This window comes from Myotis yumanensis, unplaced genomic scaffold (genome assembly GCF_028538775.1).
Source record: "Myotis yumanensis isolate MYYU_CA2020_CCGP unplaced genomic scaffold, mMyoYum1.0.hap1 SCAF_10, whole genome shotgun sequence".
NCBI classification, from domain to species: Eukaryota; Metazoa; Chordata; class Mammalia; order Chiroptera; family Vespertilionidae; genus Myotis; species Myotis yumanensis.
The window spans coordinates 21,597,507-21,618,706 of NW_027223761.1; the positions used below are offsets into that span (position 1 = coordinate 21,597,507).

Sequence of the window (21,200 nt, forward strand, 5' to 3'; positions counted from 1 at the left end):
GATAGTAGGTACTTTGGCCTTGTTTGCCCTAAGATGGCAACTGAGTGATGCAGAGTGAAAGAAGCCATAGACAATACATAAATGAGCAGACCTGTCTGTGTTCCAATACAAGTTTATTTAGAAAAACAGTTGAGTTGGATCTGACCCATAGGCCACAGTTTGCTAACCTCATGCTTAAAGCATCAGGGGCATACTTGATTTAATATTGTCTTTTACTTATCTTATTTACATGCACCAAAGCATAAGAACTTTTCCAATGCCGTTGCTGGTTTGGCTTAGTGGACGGAGTGTCAGCCTGTGGACTGAAGGGTCCAGGGTTCAATTCCGGTCAAGGGCACATGCCTGGGTTGCGGGCTCGGTCCCCAGTGGGAGGCTTGCAGGAGGCAGAGGATCAATGATTCTCTCTCATCAGTGATGTTTCTATCTCTCTCTCCTTTTCCATTCCTCTCTGAAATCAATAAAAATATATTTAAGAAAAGAAACTAGCCCTAACCGGTTTGGCTCAATGGATAGAGTGTCAGCCTGCAGACTCAAGGGTCCTAGGCTCGATTTCGGTCAAGGACATGTACATTGGTTGCGGGCACATACCCAGTAGGGAGTGTGCAGGAGGCAGCTGATAGATGTTTCTCTCATCGATGTTTATAACTCTCTATCCCTCTCCCTTCTTCTCTGCAAAAAATCAATAAAACATATATTTAAAAAAAAAAGAAACTAAAAGCAAAGTTTTAAAAAAAAGAACTTTTCCTATAAAATGATGGGAATTTTGTAATAATTGAATGTTGAAGAAAAGAAATGGCCAATGTGACACTACGAATAGTAGATCACATTTTCAAAATATCTTTACATGTATTTTATGGTTCTCGACTGAATTACACATTAAGTCAATAGGACATATGAAGGAATGCATTCGGTATAAATTATGCACTATAAAACTTTTCTTCTGGCCGAAGCCGGTTTGGCTCAGTGGATAGAGCGTCGGCCTTCGGACTGAAGGGTCCCAGGTTCGATTCCAGTCAAGGGCGTGTACCTGGGTTGCGGGCACATCCCCAGTGGGAGATGTGCAGGAGGCAGCTGATCGATGTTTCTCTCTCATCGATGTTTCTAGCTCTCTATCTCTCTCCCTTCTTCCCTGTAAAAAATCAATAAAATATATAAAAAAAAAAAAAAAAAACTTTTCTTCTGAATATAATTGCCTTAAATTTCTATCTGGACTAGATTGGTTTTCAGGAGGAAAATCTTAAGAAGCCAAACTAAAGAACTAGATTGGGATTTGTTGGCTCCATGTGCACAGAGGTCAAGGGGATGATTTTTCAATAGTGATAGTTCCAGATTTTGTTACATCTAGATATTAGTTGCTTCACTGCTAATGTGTATTTAAATCTGAACTGTGGAATATCCAAAATGTTGTGTTCAGATTCCATTGTACATAATTATTTCATCCCACACTCACAAATCTTTTGCAATATTTTCCTGTTTAAAGCCAGGAAAACATATGGGCAATAAAATCAGTCCTACTGGCCAGAGAAGACCGGACATATGAACAGGCAAGTGCTGAGTCAATGGGGGTTAGAAAGTGTAACTAACTCTAAACCTAAAGAGATAATAGGAATCAACACTGGGGGACTTTTGCACATTGGGAAAACTTATTACAGAATCTTTGACAATGAAACACTCAAAATAATTTTCAAGTGGCAAGAAAATGACAAAAAGGAAAACATGATTCAAATAGCATATTAATCACTTTTGTTAAGGAAAAAATATATTTTATCTCATTTCCTATCTAGTATTTTTGAGGATACAGTTCGACTTTATTTCAGTGATAACAGTTCATTATGTTATTAGCCAATATTTTTGAAGGTTATTTTACTTATGCAAAATCTTAGAAGTATATTATCCACCTATGGGGACTGTATTAGCATTATCATACTATTCCATATAGTCTGAAATGGTGAGATTTTTATGGTCACACTCTCTAATGTGTTTTGAGCACTCTCAGGAGGATATTCATTCGTTCATTCATTCAATATCTTTTGAGCACCTACATGATCAGGCACTGAACTAGGAAAAGGGGATACAATGATGAGTAAAACAGACATAAGTTTATAGCATTTATGCCCCTAAATGAACATTTTTCCAAAGTTTTGATACTTTATAAAAGAGGCTTATGTATGGTATTTTCACTGTGCTAAAGTATGGCAGCAAAAACAAACAACAGTGAAGAATGGATACTCAAGAGCTAAACAACAAGCAGAGATTACTTGGGTCAGGGTTTTTCTTGGCTACTTACTTTAGAATTGATTTGCCTTAGTATTGTTATAGACCAATCGGTTCTAGAGGATGACAGATCATTATTCATTTGATTCTTAATTCAAACTCAATATTAAATTATTTTTGTTTGACCCAGAAGATTTGGTTTGGCATTGATTACAATTTAATTTTTTTTGATAGTACACAGCAACCAAAAAGAAAATTAGAAAGTGCTGGATAAATTTATTTCATTAGAACATTTTTACTCATTTGATTTTAGTTTGAGAATAAAAAATGATTTATACCTCACAAATATATATGTAACATGTAAAGTCTAAGTGTATTAAAATTATTATAAGGTATAAAATATTTGCATTTCACTATTAGTTTTATTTTTACCTAAAGTCTTAATTCATTGAAAAATCAGGTGACTGAATTCATTACTAATACTTTATCTGCACCAATATTTTTCCCCCTAAGAGCATTGGAAAGGCTATGAAAGAAAATTAAAATAAATCACTATCTAGTTTGAGTCTGTTTTCATGCCTATCCCTGACAAGCTTTGAACTTCAATACAGAAAAAAATGGAGTATATACATCTTAGCCATTTTGAAATATGCTAGTTTTATGGTAAAAGACATTTGAACACTATCACTGTGCTGTGTTTTTCTGTATCTGCATGTGATCTATATATTTAAACAAACAAAAATGTGTGTATACTAGTATAAGCAGTTCTCCTTCAGAACTGCAGTTATATATTCTAAGAATTTTCTATAATTATTTATGCCAAGAATACAGTAATAGTGCATTTGGTTTTGCTCAACATTTTAGCAATTTTTTGTAAAAATATTAATAAACTGTTATTGTGTTAGCTTTTTTCTTTGCCCACTGAATATGACATAAATTGACCCATTTATTTATAGGCTCAAGAAGGGCAATCCATTTCATGCTATATCACTGATCCTTAACAAAGATCTTGTAAATGAGTAGCCTATTATAACATGTACAAGTGACCTTTAATTGCATCAAGGAGCTTTTTGTTAGAAGGTTTTCAGTGCTACACCATAGCTACAGTATAAGTTGGTAAAGTATTTCTGAGGTTATTGAACAGAAATAGCAACAGCACCCCCATCCATCAAAACATGTACAGAAGGCATTTAAGTCTACACTGTAATAATACCTTTTAGATAACAATTGACCAGAAAAACAAACTTTTTCCAATCATATAAGAAATATTTAAAACATGCACAAAACTTTCATTAAATTCTTTCTAATCAAATACAACTTTGTTTTTCATAATAGCCTTTAGAAATAAAAATAGTTATTTAAGCCCTAACCAGTTTGGCTCAGTGGATAGAGTGCGGACCCTTGAGTTGCAGGCTCCTCCTCAGCCCTGGTCAGGACTCATGCAGGAGGCAACCAATAGATGTGTTTCTCTCACATCGATGTTTCTCTGTCTTTCCCTCTCTCTTCCACTCTCTCTAAAATCAATGGAAAAATATCCTCAGGTAAGGATTAAAAAAAAAAAAAGTTATTTGAAACTTGAAACGAGCTTCCTTATAACAGAAAATTTTAATTTTAGTAGAAGACACTTCTCTTTTTTACTAAATAACTATACAATTAGAACTTTACTTTAAAATGTTTGGTGAAGAATCATATACCTAACAAAACATACTCAAATACCTAATTGCATTTCAAGTGTTACTTATATTAAGTAATATTTAAAACAACTTTTTAATAAAGTATAGGGATAGATATTAGAACTGGTTAAACTCAGAAATTTATGAATGAGTGAAATATATTTTGACAATCTAACAAAAAACTGAAACCAAATATTCAATTTCATTAAACCATTCATATTGGTATCTTAGTTCTGGAAGGCTCACGTCACAATGATTTGGTTTGATTCTCTACAACAACGGTCGGTTGCCTTGACAGAATCTGACAAAACAGTTCAGTGAACTTCACTGTACAGACACACAGAACCTGAACTGGCTACTCTATGAAATGTCTACAGTGGCGGGGAGTTATGACAGTGATAACTGTGACAAAATTTGAATTTCCACTTAAATAAGAGAACTTCTTTACTGGCTATGTGGATAAAGGCATTTCCATTATACCCCAATTTCTCTTAGTTATTATGATCCCCAAATCCTACATTATAAAAACTAATAGTTTATATTGAACATTATATTTTCTTAATGAATAATGCAATTTCTTATTAAATTATAGAAAACTTTTTTAGTAATATTAATGAATAAAAGAGGAAAATATTTTGCAATCATAAGATTTACTGCTTAATTTTGCTTGTAGATGATATTCAAAGAACTTTCAAAAAAGAAAACATTTTTAACAGGGAATAAGTTTTACTATGAATGGATCAAATCTTCATTAGAACTAGTTATAATAAAAGGGGAAGCAAAATTAGAAATTTGAAAAATTGAATTTGGTAGACTCATTGTCTTTTAAGTTTTATAGACCTTAATTATCTCACAAAATAATGTCTGATCCTCTAAAGAAGATATTTTTAAAACAACTTAAAAAAACTATAAGAAATAATATATAAACACAGCAACTGTCTATGAGCAAATTAATATTTGCAGAAGTATCTCAATGTAGAATTTATGTGAATACAATAATAATATACTGTAATTAAGTTTGGTATACTTTTGAACCATATCAAAGTAGTTGGCTGGAACAAGGGAACTATGTGTGTTTGTACAGAATACTTTCCCTAGTTCATCCAGCAAAAATCCAGAAGTCTTACAGAAGTGGACAGTATTTCTGGGAATGGCATTATATTTTCTGAAAATTAATTTTTTAAATTAAGAAATAGCTATCATATATCAAAAATAAGGAAAAAATAAGGAAAAAGCAATTCTGCCAACCCCACATATTCATATCTACATAACAGAGCAAAATGTTATATAAGGGAGAAATTATAAGTAAGCCAATCTGAATTTTATAATGTACTAGAGGCCCAGTGCACAAAATTCATGCACTCCGGGGAGAGGGGCGAATCCCCCAGCCTGGCCTGTGCCCTGTCACAGTGCGGGAGCCCTGTGATAGATCGCCCCAAAGAGGTAGGCCCCGCCCACCCATCGGGGGCTCCTCGATGGATTGCCCCAAGAGGTAGGCTGGAGCCGGGGGTCTCACCTCTGTGCCACACGGAGCTGAGATGCGGGACCCCCAGGACCCCCAGGCAGACCTTGCTGAGTAGAGCCGGGGAACCCCCAGGCAGGCCTCGCCCCTCGGAGCTGGGGACCCCCAGGCAGGCCTCTCCGCGCAGAGCCGAGAGGAGGTGGGACCCCCAGGCAGGCCTTGCCTCACGGGGGCAGGATTCCCAGGCAGGGTCTGTGCTGCTTATGCAGCATCAAGCTCAGCCCCGCCCACCTGCGCGCACCTGCTGTGCATTGCAGCCATCTTGTGACAGTGTGAGGGCATCATGGTGTGACTACTTAGGCTTTTATTAGTAAGGATTTTACTAAAATGGAATAGAAATGCTTGCTAGAATTCATTTTTTTTTTAGTTTTTTGTTTGTTTGTTTGAATGCATCAGGGCAGAGGCCTTCTGGCTTTTGTACTGAGATGGTAGTACATCTTGGGGTATGGTGAGTGAGTAGCTAGTGGTTAAAGAGCACAGGCTTTGGAATAAGACAGACTTGAATTTAAGTGTCATGTCTGTCAGCGATTAACTTTGTGACTTTGGATTAGTTAAATTGCTTGGTCTCTCTGAACCTTAAGTTTCCTGATTCATAAAATGTAGATAATAATGATATATGGTGGTTATGAAATCTATGAAGTAATGGCTATAAAGCACTTGCACTTGTCCCAGACCCCTGTCAAACACTCAAAAAATGTTTATTTCTAAATACTAATTAACAGAGCTCCTGAACATGTTAATTTTCCAGGGTAATTCTGCTCATAGAGTCAGAGATTTGGATTTCATACTGGCTCTAAATACAGCTCTATGACTTTGGGAAGGTTATATAATTTCTTCTATTTCCTTACATAAAGTGTGCGCAGTAATTTCAAAGGGAAGGGGGGGGAGAAATAAACTAATTAACTTATATGCGTATATGTATTGCCTATGGACAGAGAGTAGTGCAGGGAAGGCCTGGGGAGGGGACTGCAGTGGGCTGGAAAGGGTTAATAGGGAGGGGAAGGGGGACATCTATACTTTAAACAATGAAGATGAATTTTAAAAATGTGTTTAGTAATGCCTATTGCAAGGGTTTCTGTGAGGCTCAATAAGAGTGAAATATGGTCATATATGTGAAAGCACCCAGCACAATCAGATGAGATACCCAAGGTATGTTTTTAAATACCCTGAGGGTAGACATGAGTTACTTTAAAAACAAATATTTATGGAACACCTACTATATGTGCTTATTAGGACTTAGCTGCGAATAAGACAGACTACTTTTGTGAAGGTTACAACAGGTGAGGTTGAGTGAAGTTGGGAAAAATAAACAAATTAACTGGTAAACGACTATATAATACATAAGTGCTATACTGAGAATTAAAATACAGTAAGTACATGATAGCAGGTAACTGAGTGAATACTTCAGATGGGTTAGTCGGGGAACACATCTCTAAGAAAGAGATTGAGATATGTAACCTACAATCCAATGAGAAGGAAAAGTCATGAAGGGATGGGAGGGATGAATATTCTGGACATCAGCTATGCAAAGATATGGAGGAAGAACTGAGGGTATTTTGGCACAAAATGCCTGCAAAACTACCTATATCAACCACATATGTGGTATCACATATCACAAATATGGATACTATACTTATTAAGCTCTATATTGTATTTGTTACCCTTCTAGGCATCCTGGAGAATATATTAGTAAAATACACATTCTTACCTTCTAGCTGATGAAATGAGACAGCCAAGATTTGCTATCATTATTTATTTTCTCTTTTTCTATTTTCCTTCGACAGAAAAATAACTCACTGTGGGAGGAAATGATTCAAGGAGTATCACGGAAGCTTGGTGAATTCTACTACTACAGTAGTTCTACAAAGGCTTAAAGAAAATTCTTGGACTACTGTAATGTAATTTTCCAGGAGCCACACCACACAGCATATAGAAATGTTTGCATCTGCAGCATTTTAAAAGGAGAGATCTTTTTCTCTTTGCATTCTTAGTTGGTGATGAATCTATTATCATCTGGTCTCAAAGGTGAGGTTAGTGTACTATAGCTACCAGAGGATCTTTGTGAGAGAGAGAAGAGACTCATTTGAAAGGTTCTAAATATTTGACTTGTGGCTTTTGCAACCACCTTGCTATTCAAATATATGCTTTCCTTAAATGTCTAGAATAAAACAGTATTCATTTGATGTAACTAATTATAAGTTTAATATCTTAGATGTTGGTGACCATACAGACACTTGGAGAGATATAATAGCCAAACATGAATTTACTTTTTCTTGCTAAATGAAGCGTTGATGCTCTGCCAGCCAAATTCACAGGAAGCATGTGAAATGAACACAAAAGCAAACAGGCCCTATGCTGCCCAAGGGAAAGTCAGCAAGATGGCAGCTTCAATCACTCGGAATAACACTAATGCTGCCTTGGGCTCTCCTCAGAATGGAAACATGTCACCATTACTGCAATGTTCCAGCAAATCAGAATGCAGAGAAAAGAACACTTATGCAATCACATACTGGAAAGGCACTTTACTCAACATTTAAGTGGAAAAATTATAAAGAAATTTCAAAAATAGTCAGTGAACATAAATGACTCTGGGAAAAATGTGTTTTTTTTTTCTTCTATTTCTTTCAAGGAGCTTAATAGATTTTTAAAACGCTTACCACTTAGAAACAATTTCCCTTTAAATTCTCCTTTTGGAATTAATAATGTAAGGATGCATTTTTATGAAGTGTTAAGTGGAAAGTTCAGGATTCAGGGTGCTGGTAAGAAATACTCATTTCCCCTGATACAGTACCATTACTTTGTAAGTTTGAACAAAGGGAATAAGCTTTCACAACATTTATATAGGAAGTGAAAGAAAAAAAACTTCATATATTTTGGGAACTTACCTAATCAGGATACTTTTAGCATGTGTCTAGTCATGTAGCCATCTTTGGTCAATCATCAAAAAATCAAAGACAAATTGGCATGACTCAACCCTAACTTTAATACCGCATGATTGTGTCGTGTAAGCTTGTTTTGTGTGAGAGCCGCTGTGGTTTTAGCAGAGAGATTAACAACCGGACCTAAGCTGGCCTCCAAACCTTGCCCTGCTGATGCCTCAAGCTCTTTGAAGTCTGACCATCATACCTGGCAAAACAACAGTGGGAACTAGGATGGTGTCAGATCTAATCAAATTGTTCGCTGCAGCATAGCTAACTATGGGGTTCACTAATTGGCCCAATTGCGGATTATACCTTTTGCTACGGATTCAAGACAATAATTTAGTTAAATAATGTTTTTTTTCTCCCTTATCTCTTCTAATTAAGATTCCAAAGTGGGAAGAAATAGGATTAGACGAGTCTCAAAACTGGGTTCCCCTTAAGGTGGTATGCAATTTTGATAGGCTAGCTACGACGTGTGAAATATATCGAGCATAGTATTAAACCAACTTCTGGAGATTCTGTGAAACCTATGTGACATTACTGTATGTCTATGTCACTTGGGAATTAAATACAAATATGGGAATGGTAATATAATGAATAGGTTAAATGTAAACACCTAGAAAATGGCATTTCCATTGTTAAAGAATATTCATTTGGATCTATTTTTGACAAATGATTTCATAGAGATATCTATGTTCTACTGATTTTCTCTTGTTAACTGTAGTATATCTGGGAATTGAAATATCAACCAATATTTGTGATTTACTGAATTATCAATATTTATTTAGTATACAAGACCCACATAGATACAATGTTTATGATAATTAATATTTTTGGGCCAATTTAAGCTTACATAAGTATTATTTATCCTTATATTGAAAATTTGCAGAGAACAGTGTACATCTTTTGTATATATCAGCTTACCTTAGTAACCATACTTTCTGACTTGAACTTAAAAACACTGAAATCTTAGATCTGGAAAACTGTCGCACTACCCAAGTGTTGATAAAGGTTGTAACCAATGTAATAATACATTATTATCATTTATATTAGAAAATCAATTACTAGAATATATTAAGATATGATCAACCTGAACAATACAACATCAAAATAGTAAAACACTACTAAATCCAAGTAAAATGCTGCTCCTATCATGTGATCAAATTAATGCTGCTGCATTTCAAATTTTATGAAATTTTACTTGTTTACTGTAATTATATTATAATCACTAATATAAAGAAAAAACTGGTTAATGATAACCCCAAAAGTAGAGAAACAAAAATTACACAAGTTGAAAAATACAAGTGTAAGTTGTTATTTCAGCTTGGAGGCTGTGTGCCCAGGTTATGCATCTTACAGAACTTTACAGAGAATGAGGAGGCAGTGTTTATAGCTCACTTGGCCAGTTGGAGTTTATGTAATACCTAAAGCTGTATTATTTGAAATATTTTTAAACTCCATAATTTATATAACATGTATTTCAGCAAATATTTTATACTTACTAACTATATAACTCTGATCTTAATTTTGGCATACCATGTACAGTTTAGAAGAATTATCAATTTTTGGAGAATTGGAAACTACTTCTTTTAACTTCTTTTATTGAGCCAACTTTAAACTTTCTCTTTTGCTTATCCAGAATGTATGCCAGGATTTCAGTGTCTTTACTAGATAGGATTCTGCTACAATTTTTTTAGAGGGGTTAATTTATAGGAATTCATAGTTGATGAATGTTAGGTATTAGTAAAAATTTACTATGATCACATAATTGCTTTCACCTGAATCTGGACAATACCAATACACATTCCAAGAAGGAAAACATATTCTGTTGCTATCTCCAAATCACTCAAAGAAACTGCAGACTACTAGTTAAAGTTGCTCTACTTGTTAAGTCCATTGATGGCATTAGTAAAAAAATATTCTGTTTTTTAATACATAAAAGGGCAATGATGTAATAAATCAAAGAAAAAGTACCCTAAAAATACAGATGAGAGTGTCTGCCTGTTTCTTTGCACTCTTACTTCTGGCCATGCTGACTTTTTAGACCTTGTGATTATCAGTAAATTCCAACATGTAACAAATCTACCTGTATGGAATAAAAAACGTTATTTCTGCTTTACTTGATAAACTACCTTTCCCTTCTAAGAGTAAGATGCAGATTCAATGCCTGGTATATTATTACCTCAGATTTTATAGACTAGTGGAGTGTACATTTTATTTTTTAAAAATACCAGGGCAATTTCTTAAAAAAACTTTTATTTGTTGTACATATTAAAACATTGCCACTTGGTAGGTATTTTTCCCCTCCAATAAAAAAAGTCCTCTTGTTTCAACAGTGTCTAGAATATATCACCAAGGAATTGCTATCTAATTGGGTGTGCATTTTATAATGTACAATGTTATATTTAAGCATTTAATTTTACACCAATCACATGATTGTATACAACTATAACTATACCTATTTGTACTTTTATTAGGTTTGTTTAATTCTTCATATTTTTCTAATCACCAAAGTGAATTTCATGGCCTAAGTAACATGTAGAATAAGTTTATGTACATAAATTTATATGTACAATTATATATATACTTACACACACACACACAAACACTTATTAATTAGGTTATAAGCAAAAAAAAAATAAAGGATGTGATTTACTGTATTAAATATTAATAAAAAAACACCCCAACATAGTTTTGTTTTCAAATATTGCTTCTAAACTACAGGGTCACCAATTATAATGGTTCTTTTAGTTTTAGACTAGTAAGAAGAGAAGAAAGGAAATGGAACAGAAAGAAACCCATGTGGTTAATAAATGACCTTTCATCAGCTTCAATGGTAAAAGGTAGTCACTATTAGAACCTAAAGTTATTTAGAGGAGAGGTCTCACTTGACATTATGTAAGTACTTTATGTCTACCCTCTCACCGCCAAAATAATACAGTATGTGTGTGTCTGTGTGTGTGTGTGTGTGTGTGTGTTTGAGAGAGAGAGAGAGAGAGAGCGAGCGAGCGAATGAACATGACTTGACTACTGTGCTACTTTTTCTCTGTGTAATTTTTTTTATCATCAAGGAATCTTCTTCCTTAATTTTTATGGTGATAGACATGATACCTTAGACCTGGTTGTCAGAATACTCATCTGAAGAGAAAGGTGTCATATGGGAAAAACACACACGTCTTTTATTGAAAATATAAATTCATCTTAAAAGAAAATGGTACGGCATGCTCTCTTTGTGACATCAACAACAACTTCACATTTATATTTATAACTACTAGTATATATATTATGGTAAATTTCTCAATATTCTATCAGAAAAATTAAAACAATGCTTGAACAATTACAGTGTTGGATTCCCTTTCAATGTTTTTTTTTTGGTTTGTTTTTTTTTTTTTTTTTTTTGAGAACTAAAGCAAATTAGCTCAAGAATCAGCATTTCTGCACTCCAGTTCTTTTGGCTTTATGTGGCTTTTAAAGGAGTATCCCCAGATGAGAAACTTCTAACGCTCCTGCAGAGATGACCTGCTTGAAGAACGGGCTGCCTGATTAACTATTAACTGCTCTCAATAGGATTAGATAATTAAGGACATTGATGACCATTAATTAGGAGGAGGGCACATTAATTTGTCACTGGATAGGGCCCTTACAATGATTTATAGGTTAGTGCTACTTGCAAATGTGAGGGGAAAGAGAAAAAGAGAGAGAACCATTAAGTTACCTTATCAAGTGGCCAGCTAAAGAGGGCAGAGGGTCAAAAAAGGGCCAAAGTGGTCACTTCAGGGTGAAGTCCCAAACACCAAAGCAGTGCCAAGCCACATTGACCATCATTTGGTGATGAAGTTAAAAATATGCTAATTTATTGGTGGCAATTCTCTCTTTTTATGGTTTCAAGCAGTTAAGACAAGTGGCCTGCTTAAGAGCTTTTCATTTGAAAAGAGATTAAACAAAATGGTTTGTCAAGGCTGCTTGGCTGTTTTATGTCTTTGTTAAAAAAAAAATGGCACCAACTATACTGATAACTATCACATCACCCAAAAGCCATCTCTCTCTGAGCATTTATTTCGTTAATAAATACATCAACCCTAATTGCTTAATAGTGCTATGTTCATTTGCTCTTTAGCAAGATTAAGTTGAAATAAATCTTTTGTACTACCACTTTCTGTCACTATTACTTGCAGAGAGGACCCACAAAAAGTTTCAGTTTTGTGGAAAATTTACTTAAAGATAGCGGTGTAAATTAGAGTGAGTACTTTGTTTTATTCAGCACAGAAAGCAGAAAGGCGACTCTACTACTAATAAAAAATCAGCTTTTAGAAGGTAGATAGGATCCTCTTTTCTTAACCAGGTACAACTGTGGGTAGCACTCACATTCCACATACAAATAAGCACAGCTCATTAACATTTAATTAAATATGCCTTTGAAAGCCTTGAAAATATGCATGTCATATTCATGTAAATTTGGAGCTTACTTTAAATGTATATTTAAAACAAAATCATTTTTGCTATACTCTAATAATATGCCATTAAAATAAAATAAAAAAATAAGATAGTCTAAAAAACTATTTTATTGCACCAAAAGAATTTTAAAATATTAGCATAGAAAAAAATTTAACGGGAACCATCTAAGAATTTCATTGAATATATATATATATATATATATATATATATATATATATGATTTACCTCAAAACTGTAAGCTGAAATATAAAAATTCTCTTACCTCAATGATGAATAGCTTTCTTTTCAATTTAAAAGCTAAGTCTTTGACATCTGACACATCACACATCAAGTTATTAAGCCGAGGAATCTGACGTATGTGAATCAAACCTTGTGGAAAGGAAAAAAGGAGAAAAATTAAAATGAAGTCATTGGATGCATAAATGAGAGTGGTACAGCAGAATCCTGTAAATTTACACACAAGCATCCTTCCCTTTTAAAACTGGAGCTTACTACCAGGAGCAATGAAGCAAATGGTGTGATTATACTCAAGTAATCAAGCAGAATAAGATAAACAGAAATCCTTGTGCAAGGAAAACTAATTGCACTTTGATACAGAAGTACAGATGCAAAGAGGGATCTTACCACTTGTCAAAACTACAGCCGGTTTGTGTGTGATTTTCTCTTGTATTTACAGTAAGCAAATATGGCTATCACCTTGCATGCTGCCCACGGCACCACTGGGTGATCTTTATTTTATTAAATGCACCAGTAAGCAGCCAGCAAAACAAGGCTTATGGGTTACCCATAACCAGGGAAACACTCATGAAATGCATTCCATTTTGTACCTTATTAATGACTGCTACAAACCATTGAAGAAAACGACATTTTAGAGCACATTCTAGGATCAAACATTAACCCCTTAGCCATCCCAAGACACTCATTTCTGGGGCATGCTAGACCTTCCTGGAGCTGCTATAAGCTTTGTACCAGAGCTAGGTAAACCGTGAGCTTTGGCCTCTTGTCAGTAGAAACACTCACTAATTTTTTCTGACAAGGGCACTGGGTGGCTTTTGTGCAGCTTAATACAGTTCCTGACTAACCTAGGGGTCGTTTGCCACAGATGAAGATGTGGAAGATTCTTCAGTGCGTATCTCTGCCTGACTCAGGCCATATTTAGAAATTACTATCCCAAAGACACTGATCCCTAAACATGGGGCAAGAAGGCAAGTCCAGATTTGAATTAAGTAGATAAATCTTATTTATAGAACTGCTTCTCTAGTATAGAATTTTGTGTGTGTTTGAATGTTTAGTAAGGTATGTATTAGTTTTAGCTTAAAACGGTAAATCTCTAGGTGTTTAACTTTAGAAACGTCCCTTTCAAATATAATTCACTAAAATATCCAATTTATTTTTTGTGAATTTAAAAGGTATTATTAAAAATAAAGTTTAGGTACAAATTAAAAATATCTTATGCAGAACTATTTAGTAAAATATATTAGAAATAAGCACACCATGCTTTGATTTGCACATTTTTCATTTTAAACTTGCATTTGCTTGTTTAGTTAACTATTAAATCAGGAAGCCTTACAGAATGAAGGAATGATTCCTGAGGCCCTTCTTATTAATAGAAACTTTACTGGTCATCAGAATTACCCATTAATTTGTGAGGAATCATTTATCAATTCAGAAATTTCAGCACAAAAAGTCATAGTCTTTCAACCCCTGAAATGTTTTAATCGAATTGTTTTTTTAGAATATAAAATATAATTTTACTGTTTATTCTTCAACTTGGGTTGTTTTAAAAGAAAATAGAAATATAATAAATTAAAAAAATAGTATGTCTAATTATACAATAAGTAATACCTGGGGATATGATGTACCACATGGTGACTATGGTTGACAATAGTGTATTGTTTATTTGAAAGTTGCTAAGAGAGTAGATCTTAAAAGTTCTCATCACAAGAAAAAAAAATGGAACTATGTGTGGTGATGAATGTTAACTGAACTTATTGTGGTACTTATTTCTCAATATATACATATATAAAATCATGTTATATATCTAAAGCTAATAAAATGTTACATATCAATTATAGCTCAATAAAAAAAGAGTTGAATCTTAATAGCTCTCTTCCTATCATAATGACAATACTATATTACATGAATTCTACATAGGGTCTGGGCATATATCAGACACATACTTAAGCAATTAATGATCATGAGGCAAATTATTTTATGTAGTTTTTGTTCACAGCTTATATTTTATAGGCTTAAAAAAAAACACACACCCAATCGTGTTATTTTATTTTTTAAAGGTTGTATGCTGACTCTTCAAAGCAGTGGCAATCATCATGTAACCTTTTATTTGTAGACTGGGCTTGCCATAGTCCTGCAATCACAACCTTGCACAATCTTGCAGCAAACTTCAAATAAGCTATTCAGGCATCAGACTAGAGGTTTCCATGAAAGTATAGCAGTTCCACAACAGTAACAGCAATAATTAACATTTATTCAGAATAAGTATATAGGTAAAAATCTATTATTCATTACACTCCATATTCAGTTTAGAGCTAAGATATGCATAATTACTAAACCTTTCCTATTGCAAAAGTTCTATGTAAGAACCTTTAACAAAAATACCTAAATCAACCAAATGACTAAAATATTATTAAAAGCTTAAAAACATGTAAGTTAAAAAGTCTAATTAATTGACCTGTGCATATACTAGGATGGTGATATTTTAAAATTTGTTCATAACTCAAACTAACAACAAAACGAGTAGATAGAGAACAGTCCAAATATACTCACAGATGCCTACTTTCTGATAATGTGACTGACTAGGACTTGTGCAGTGCAAATTTTATTATTTATTTATTACATAGCTAAGCTCTGTAAAGTGAACCCTTATACAAAGCTGCTATTATTACAATTAATATACTTATTTCAAACATGGCTAATAAGTATGACTGACTTCACAGCAAGTTCAAGCCATCGGACAACAACGCACATCTGGCTGCGCCACGCCTTAGCACTGGGTGTGACTCCTTTCAAACAGTTACCATTGTCTGTAGTCTTAATATCCTTCGGTGACAAGGTGCCAAGGAAGACTGGCCAGGAGTAGAAAACATTTAAGAGATATATTACAAAATAGAATTCATGCCACTGAAGAGTAGGTATTATGACTGGACAAGATGCTTCCAGGTACCTTGGGAGGAACCAGGACATGCTATTCTCATCATGAAGGTGCTTACCATGATAATCCTTATATAATGGGTTGGTTTCTCTGTTAGAACCAATAAACGACTCCAGATGAATGACTGTATCTGACAAGTTTGTAATACGAGCAATAATTGCTTTATTCTGAAAAACAAGCAAGCAAAAATCTCATGTTATGTTAAAAAAAAATAACCTGTATACAGTGCCATTAAGCCATCTCAATGACAAATTGTAGCGGAGACAGACTAACAACAAAAACTGGATGAAAGTATGTCCTTAACTGAAAATTCCATGAATAGATGTAAATATTCTATTTTAAATCAAAGCACTGAGGGGGGACATACTTTAGTTTTGGTAGAAAATATAAATTAATTATTTTTCTCTTATTTTAAGAGGCAAGGATATATTTATGCTCATATACTATTATTTTTCAAATTACATTAGGCATTGACCATTGGAAAATGTGACGGACATCAGGATTCAAGAGCAGTAGACAGCATAGTAAATGTATAAGGCCCTACTGTCATCTGTCAGATGGGACCAGATCCCAGTCCGGAACCAGCTGAGGTCATCTCTCATATTAGAAACAGGGAAGGATCCAGCTAAAAGGCTGCAGCATGGCTGGCTCTGGAGTTTTCTGTTTTCTCTTTCCAGATGCTGCTATTTGGCCCTGGTATAGTGATAAAGGCAAAGAAAAGATGGTAGGCAACTAGCACTAGACTAGTAGCCTACCCTTCCCTTTCCAACACACTTTGATATGAAACAAAAGTATTATTAAACAATACATCCTTGCCCTAGCCGGTTTGGCTCAGTGGATAGAGCGTCGGCCTGCGGACTGAAGGGTCCCAGGTTCGATTCCGGTCAAGGGCATGTACCTTGGTTGCGGGCACATCTCCAGTGGGGGGTGTGCAGGAGGCGGCTGATCGATGTTTCTCATCGATGTTTCTAACTCTCTATCTCTCTCCCTTCCTCTCTATAAAAAATCAATAAAATATATTTAAAAAAAAACAAAAACAATACATCCTTAAAAAGTTATATTTTAGGTAGCAAAAGTTCTAAAATAGCCAGAATTTCATGGCTTTACAATATAATCATTAAATATTTTATAGATTTTCTTGAATAATTTTATTTGATGGAAAGCCCTCATTTCTTTTAATTTGACAGGCTGGTAGGTCAGAAAACTGTTGTATAAGCTTTAACATCCTAGAAAAAAAAATTGTTATGAAGAGCTCTATAAGTTTAAAAAAAGTATTGTTTGTAAAATTTTATCATTTGGAAACTTCCACTTTACACACTGGTAATGCCCACCAGTTTAAAACTAACCTTTATAAAAAGGATGAGAAATGTAAAACAGTCAAGAACATTTATTAGTCAGAGGCCATGTCCCGTATTAGAGAAAAGTCCAAATATAGTCAAAGATGTTCACTTTCTGAAAATGTGATTGACTACAGAGCTTATTGGTATTCCTCTGCTTCTTAAGTCCTCTTATGAAGATGGTATAAGAAAGAAAAATAAAAGAGGGCTGGTCAATGTTACCAAACTCAGCATAAAGTACATAGTGGCCCCTGTCACTAAACATTATGTTAAAACTAGAGGTCCAGTGCATGAATTCTTGCATAGGTGGGGTCCCTTTGGGTGGCCTACAGGAATTGGGCTGAAACCCGCAGTCCAACGCCACCTGCAGCTCCTACCTGCCGCTCCCGCTCATTCCGGCCCCACTGTGCCTGCCGCGGGCTCGCACCCAATCAGTCCCTGATTGGGAGGCTCGCGCTGCCCCAGCAGTGCTCACCAGGCATGTGTCCTGCGTCTGGTGCTCTCCCAAGGGGAGTGGCCTGCAGGATCTGGCTGAAACCGACTCTCTGACATCCCCTGAGGGGTCCCAGATTGCAAGAGGGCACAGGCCAGGCTGAGGGACCCCACTGGTGCACGATCAGGCCAGGGAGGGACCGCAGGAGGGCTCCAGGACATGTCTGGCCCATCTCGCTCAGTCCTGATTGGCTGGACCCCAGCAGCAAGCTAACCTACCACTTGGAGCATCTGCCCCCTGGTGGTCAGTGCATGTCATAGCAAGCAGTTGAGCCGCATTAGCATACCATTAGCATATTATGCTTTGATTGGTTGTTCAGTTGTTCTGCTGTTCGGTCTATTTGCATATTACCTTTTTATTATATAGGATGACTGTTCAACTCACACCTAGGGTTGTACTTGAAACTCCCCCATAGGTAGAAATGTGTGCTATATAAAGGATATTTCAGCCTAAGAATTAGTGTCCTTAAAAGGAAGAAGTGAAAATAGTTATTCTTCATTGCCTTTAATACTTTCAATTACATGAGCACCAAGTATAGAAAAAAACAAAATTTGGAAATGCCTGTTTTTCCTAAGGCAATTTTTCACTCAATGGTGAGAAAATAATCAGATTGATTCCTTATTTTCAATTCTGTGTCACAAGGGATGGTCTTACTCCAGATAACAGGGCCTTCAGAACATGCTCCTCTCAATATTTCTTTAGCCAAAGACCATTAAATCAAACCCATCCAGGTTGGGTTTCAGCCAGTTATTCTTCACCCAAACAGAAATGTCTGCCAGACATTCCAACAGCTGGGAGACCGTTCACAATGAGTCAACTTGAAAATGATTCATTGTACCGAGTACTGAACAATGTTGGGGTGGGGGTGGGGTGTGGCTGGGTTGGTTGTGGAGGGTGAGAATGAGTGAGAGATGAAGAATAACCATGTGGCTCTCCCATTAAGAAGAATCTTAGATAACAACCAGCAGGCTCTTATCATTTCATTTTTAGGATAAACTCCACTGGGACGAGTGCTCCTCTCATGGACCCTCTGATGAACAAGCACTTAAAAAGGCTACTGACAAAATTTCTTAATCAAAAAGGTCAGATTTCCTTTTATTTATAAATAGAAGACTAAGCCTTTGTATCTAAATATCTGAATCTAAAATGATAAAAGCCAGTTTTTGTTAGAACTCAAATATTTAGGATTTCATTGATATAAAATCTAGGGCTTTCTCAATTATATGAATAATAGAAACTATGGGGCTTAAGGGTGGGATTCATCTTCCATTCTAGTAGTATCCTGTGTATTTACATGGTCAACCTGACATTTGTTTATTTCAAAGAGGGTTTTCTTCCTTAATTTAACCTTAAAATTTATTAGTAATCTATTTAAAACTCTGTAATATTTATCAACTTTATAGGTCTTTTTAAGGTAGTTTGTGGGACATAAAACATTAATTTCCACTTTGCAGAGGAAAACTAAAGAATTCCAAATGTAAACGATGTGTATAGCCTAGATTTCAAATCTCAAAATTTCATAATATATACTTCATTTGTTATATATATATATAAAGTCCCCTAAGTTTATATCATAGTTATTAACTTATAAACTAAATTCTATTTTTAAAGCTTTCATGAAGTATTTGCACAAGAACAAGCTTTTAATCATACTATTAACAGAAAATAATTTATATTTAATAATGACCTTACTCCTTTCTGCACAGTAGTTTATGTGATGTGGCAAACCAGATTGTGAAAGTTGTAAAGATATCTGAAAAATGTCTATAGAATCAAAAACACTGGAAATTACATAACATCAAAGAGCCCAACTTTATTGTAATTAAAGGTATATAACCTTCCAATTATCTGTAAAAGTATGAAATATATTTGGGTATGTAAATGTATATATGTTTTAAAAAGTTAAGATTGTGTTACAGATTACTTCTGTACCTCCAACATTCATAAAGAGTATGGTCTACTGATGTAATCATACCTTAAAACCACTGTTGTCAAAAGGTCTTTCAAATTAAAATATTAATACTAAATGCTTTTTTAGATAAAAGGTGGGTGAATTTGTTTGAAAGAATCTAAAATTAATGATTGCAAAAAAGTCCTTAAAATACTAATTACAATACATTTTAAGATGAATACACTGTGGACAATAAATTGTCATAATATAACCTGCAATGCTCAGAAAGCTTTAGCATAAGGATCTGAGCAGAGGCCTCGACACTAGAACTTCCACATTCTCATCCTAACAGATTCTAAGAGTTTTTAGGTTTTTAGCAACACACACCTCTTTGGCCTATAGTATATGTAGTTGAAAATGGAGAAGCAAAGGTATGTTCATCAATTACTTAGGCATACATTTGAATGTAACTTTTAAAAATGTTGAACTTGTTACTTTACAATTCCCAATAAAGAACATTTGAATAAGGACATTTGGGACTCACCAGTATGAGTAAATTAATGATTATACTGAATGCATGGCATAATGACATCACTCAGGCATGTACAATGACACTGCCATCCCTCCTCTCTGCCCATCTGGATGTGAAAGTCTAGGATGGCTCAAAAATCCTTCTTATATTAGACAAATCTCCCTTCGCTCCTAGGTGAAAGTTGTCAGCTCTGGATAGTAGCCAAGACATGACTAGGAGGGAAGCCAGGAGAGAAGAGAGCCAGTGTCCAGGAGTTTTAAGAGTTTGCTGGCAGACTCAAATAGCATTGTATTATGTTACATAAAAGGCTCTTAAAATGTTCTGTTGCACTGTAATTTCTTAATTATTTAAGTTTAAATTATGTCAATGCTATTACAAAAAAAAAGGCAAATCAGATTGTCCAGCTGTCTACTTTCAAGTCCAATTTCACAAAAACTTGAGATTTTGTTTTGATTGTTCCTGTTTTGGTTTCATAGTATGCCTCCTGTTTGCTTTTATAGAATGGTAACCACTTTTACTAGGACACACCCAATTCACTAAATGGATTTTAAATAAAGGAAGATTAATTTAATGCTCCCTTTCAATTAAAAACTCATTAAGCCCACACCATGAACTTTGTGAAGAGATAAAAATTCAACTACTGCCATATAAACTCCCTCTATTTTTTAATAGAAAGAGTTTAGATATCTATTTAGAGCAGCCAAGTAACAATCAGAATACCCCATACTTTAAACTTTCTTTGACCTAATTATCTCAATAATATAAAAGATTTAGTACATAACAAAACAAATATACTTCCTGGGAAAAAATTAACAAGAGAATTAAAAATTAATTAACCAATCACTTAATTATCAAGAAGCTTGAAAGGAATAAACCAAATAACATAAAGCATTTATGCAATGCCTTAAGTAAGAGGTAAGTTCTTGGATTACTCAAATAGGAAAGACAGCAAACACAAAGTATGAAGAGCGAAGTCCCCACTGAGTATGG

At 34.7% G+C, this 21,200-nt stretch overlaps 1 protein-coding gene and 1 long non-coding RNA gene across 4 annotated transcripts in view; one reads left to right on the forward strand and one right to left on the reverse strand.

Moving 5' to 3' along the window:
* Nucleotides 1–11,633, forward strand: part of LOC139018993 (uncharacterized) — an 81,176-nt gene extending 69,543 nt beyond the window's left edge. Inside the window, exon 4 of the long non-coding RNA XR_011472965.1 lies at nt 7,194–11,633. This is a non-coding gene — a long non-coding RNA (uncharacterized lncRNA). The remainder of the gene's footprint in view (nt 1–7,193) is intronic.
* Nucleotides 1–21,200, reverse strand: part of ELP4 (elongator acetyltransferase complex subunit 4) — a 171,859-nt gene that overhangs the window by 86,263 nt on the left and 64,396 nt on the right. For all 3 annotated transcript variants that reach the window (XM_070428114.1, XM_070428115.1, XM_070428116.1), the window contains exons 8-9: nt 16,016–16,124; nt 13,048–13,154 (exon numbers count right to left, since the gene is read on the reverse strand). In XM_070428114.1, coding sequence (XP_070284215.1) covers nt 13,048–13,154; nt 16,016–16,124 — 216 coding nt within the window. The remainder of the gene's footprint in view (nt 1–13,047; nt 13,155–16,015; nt 16,125–21,200) is intronic.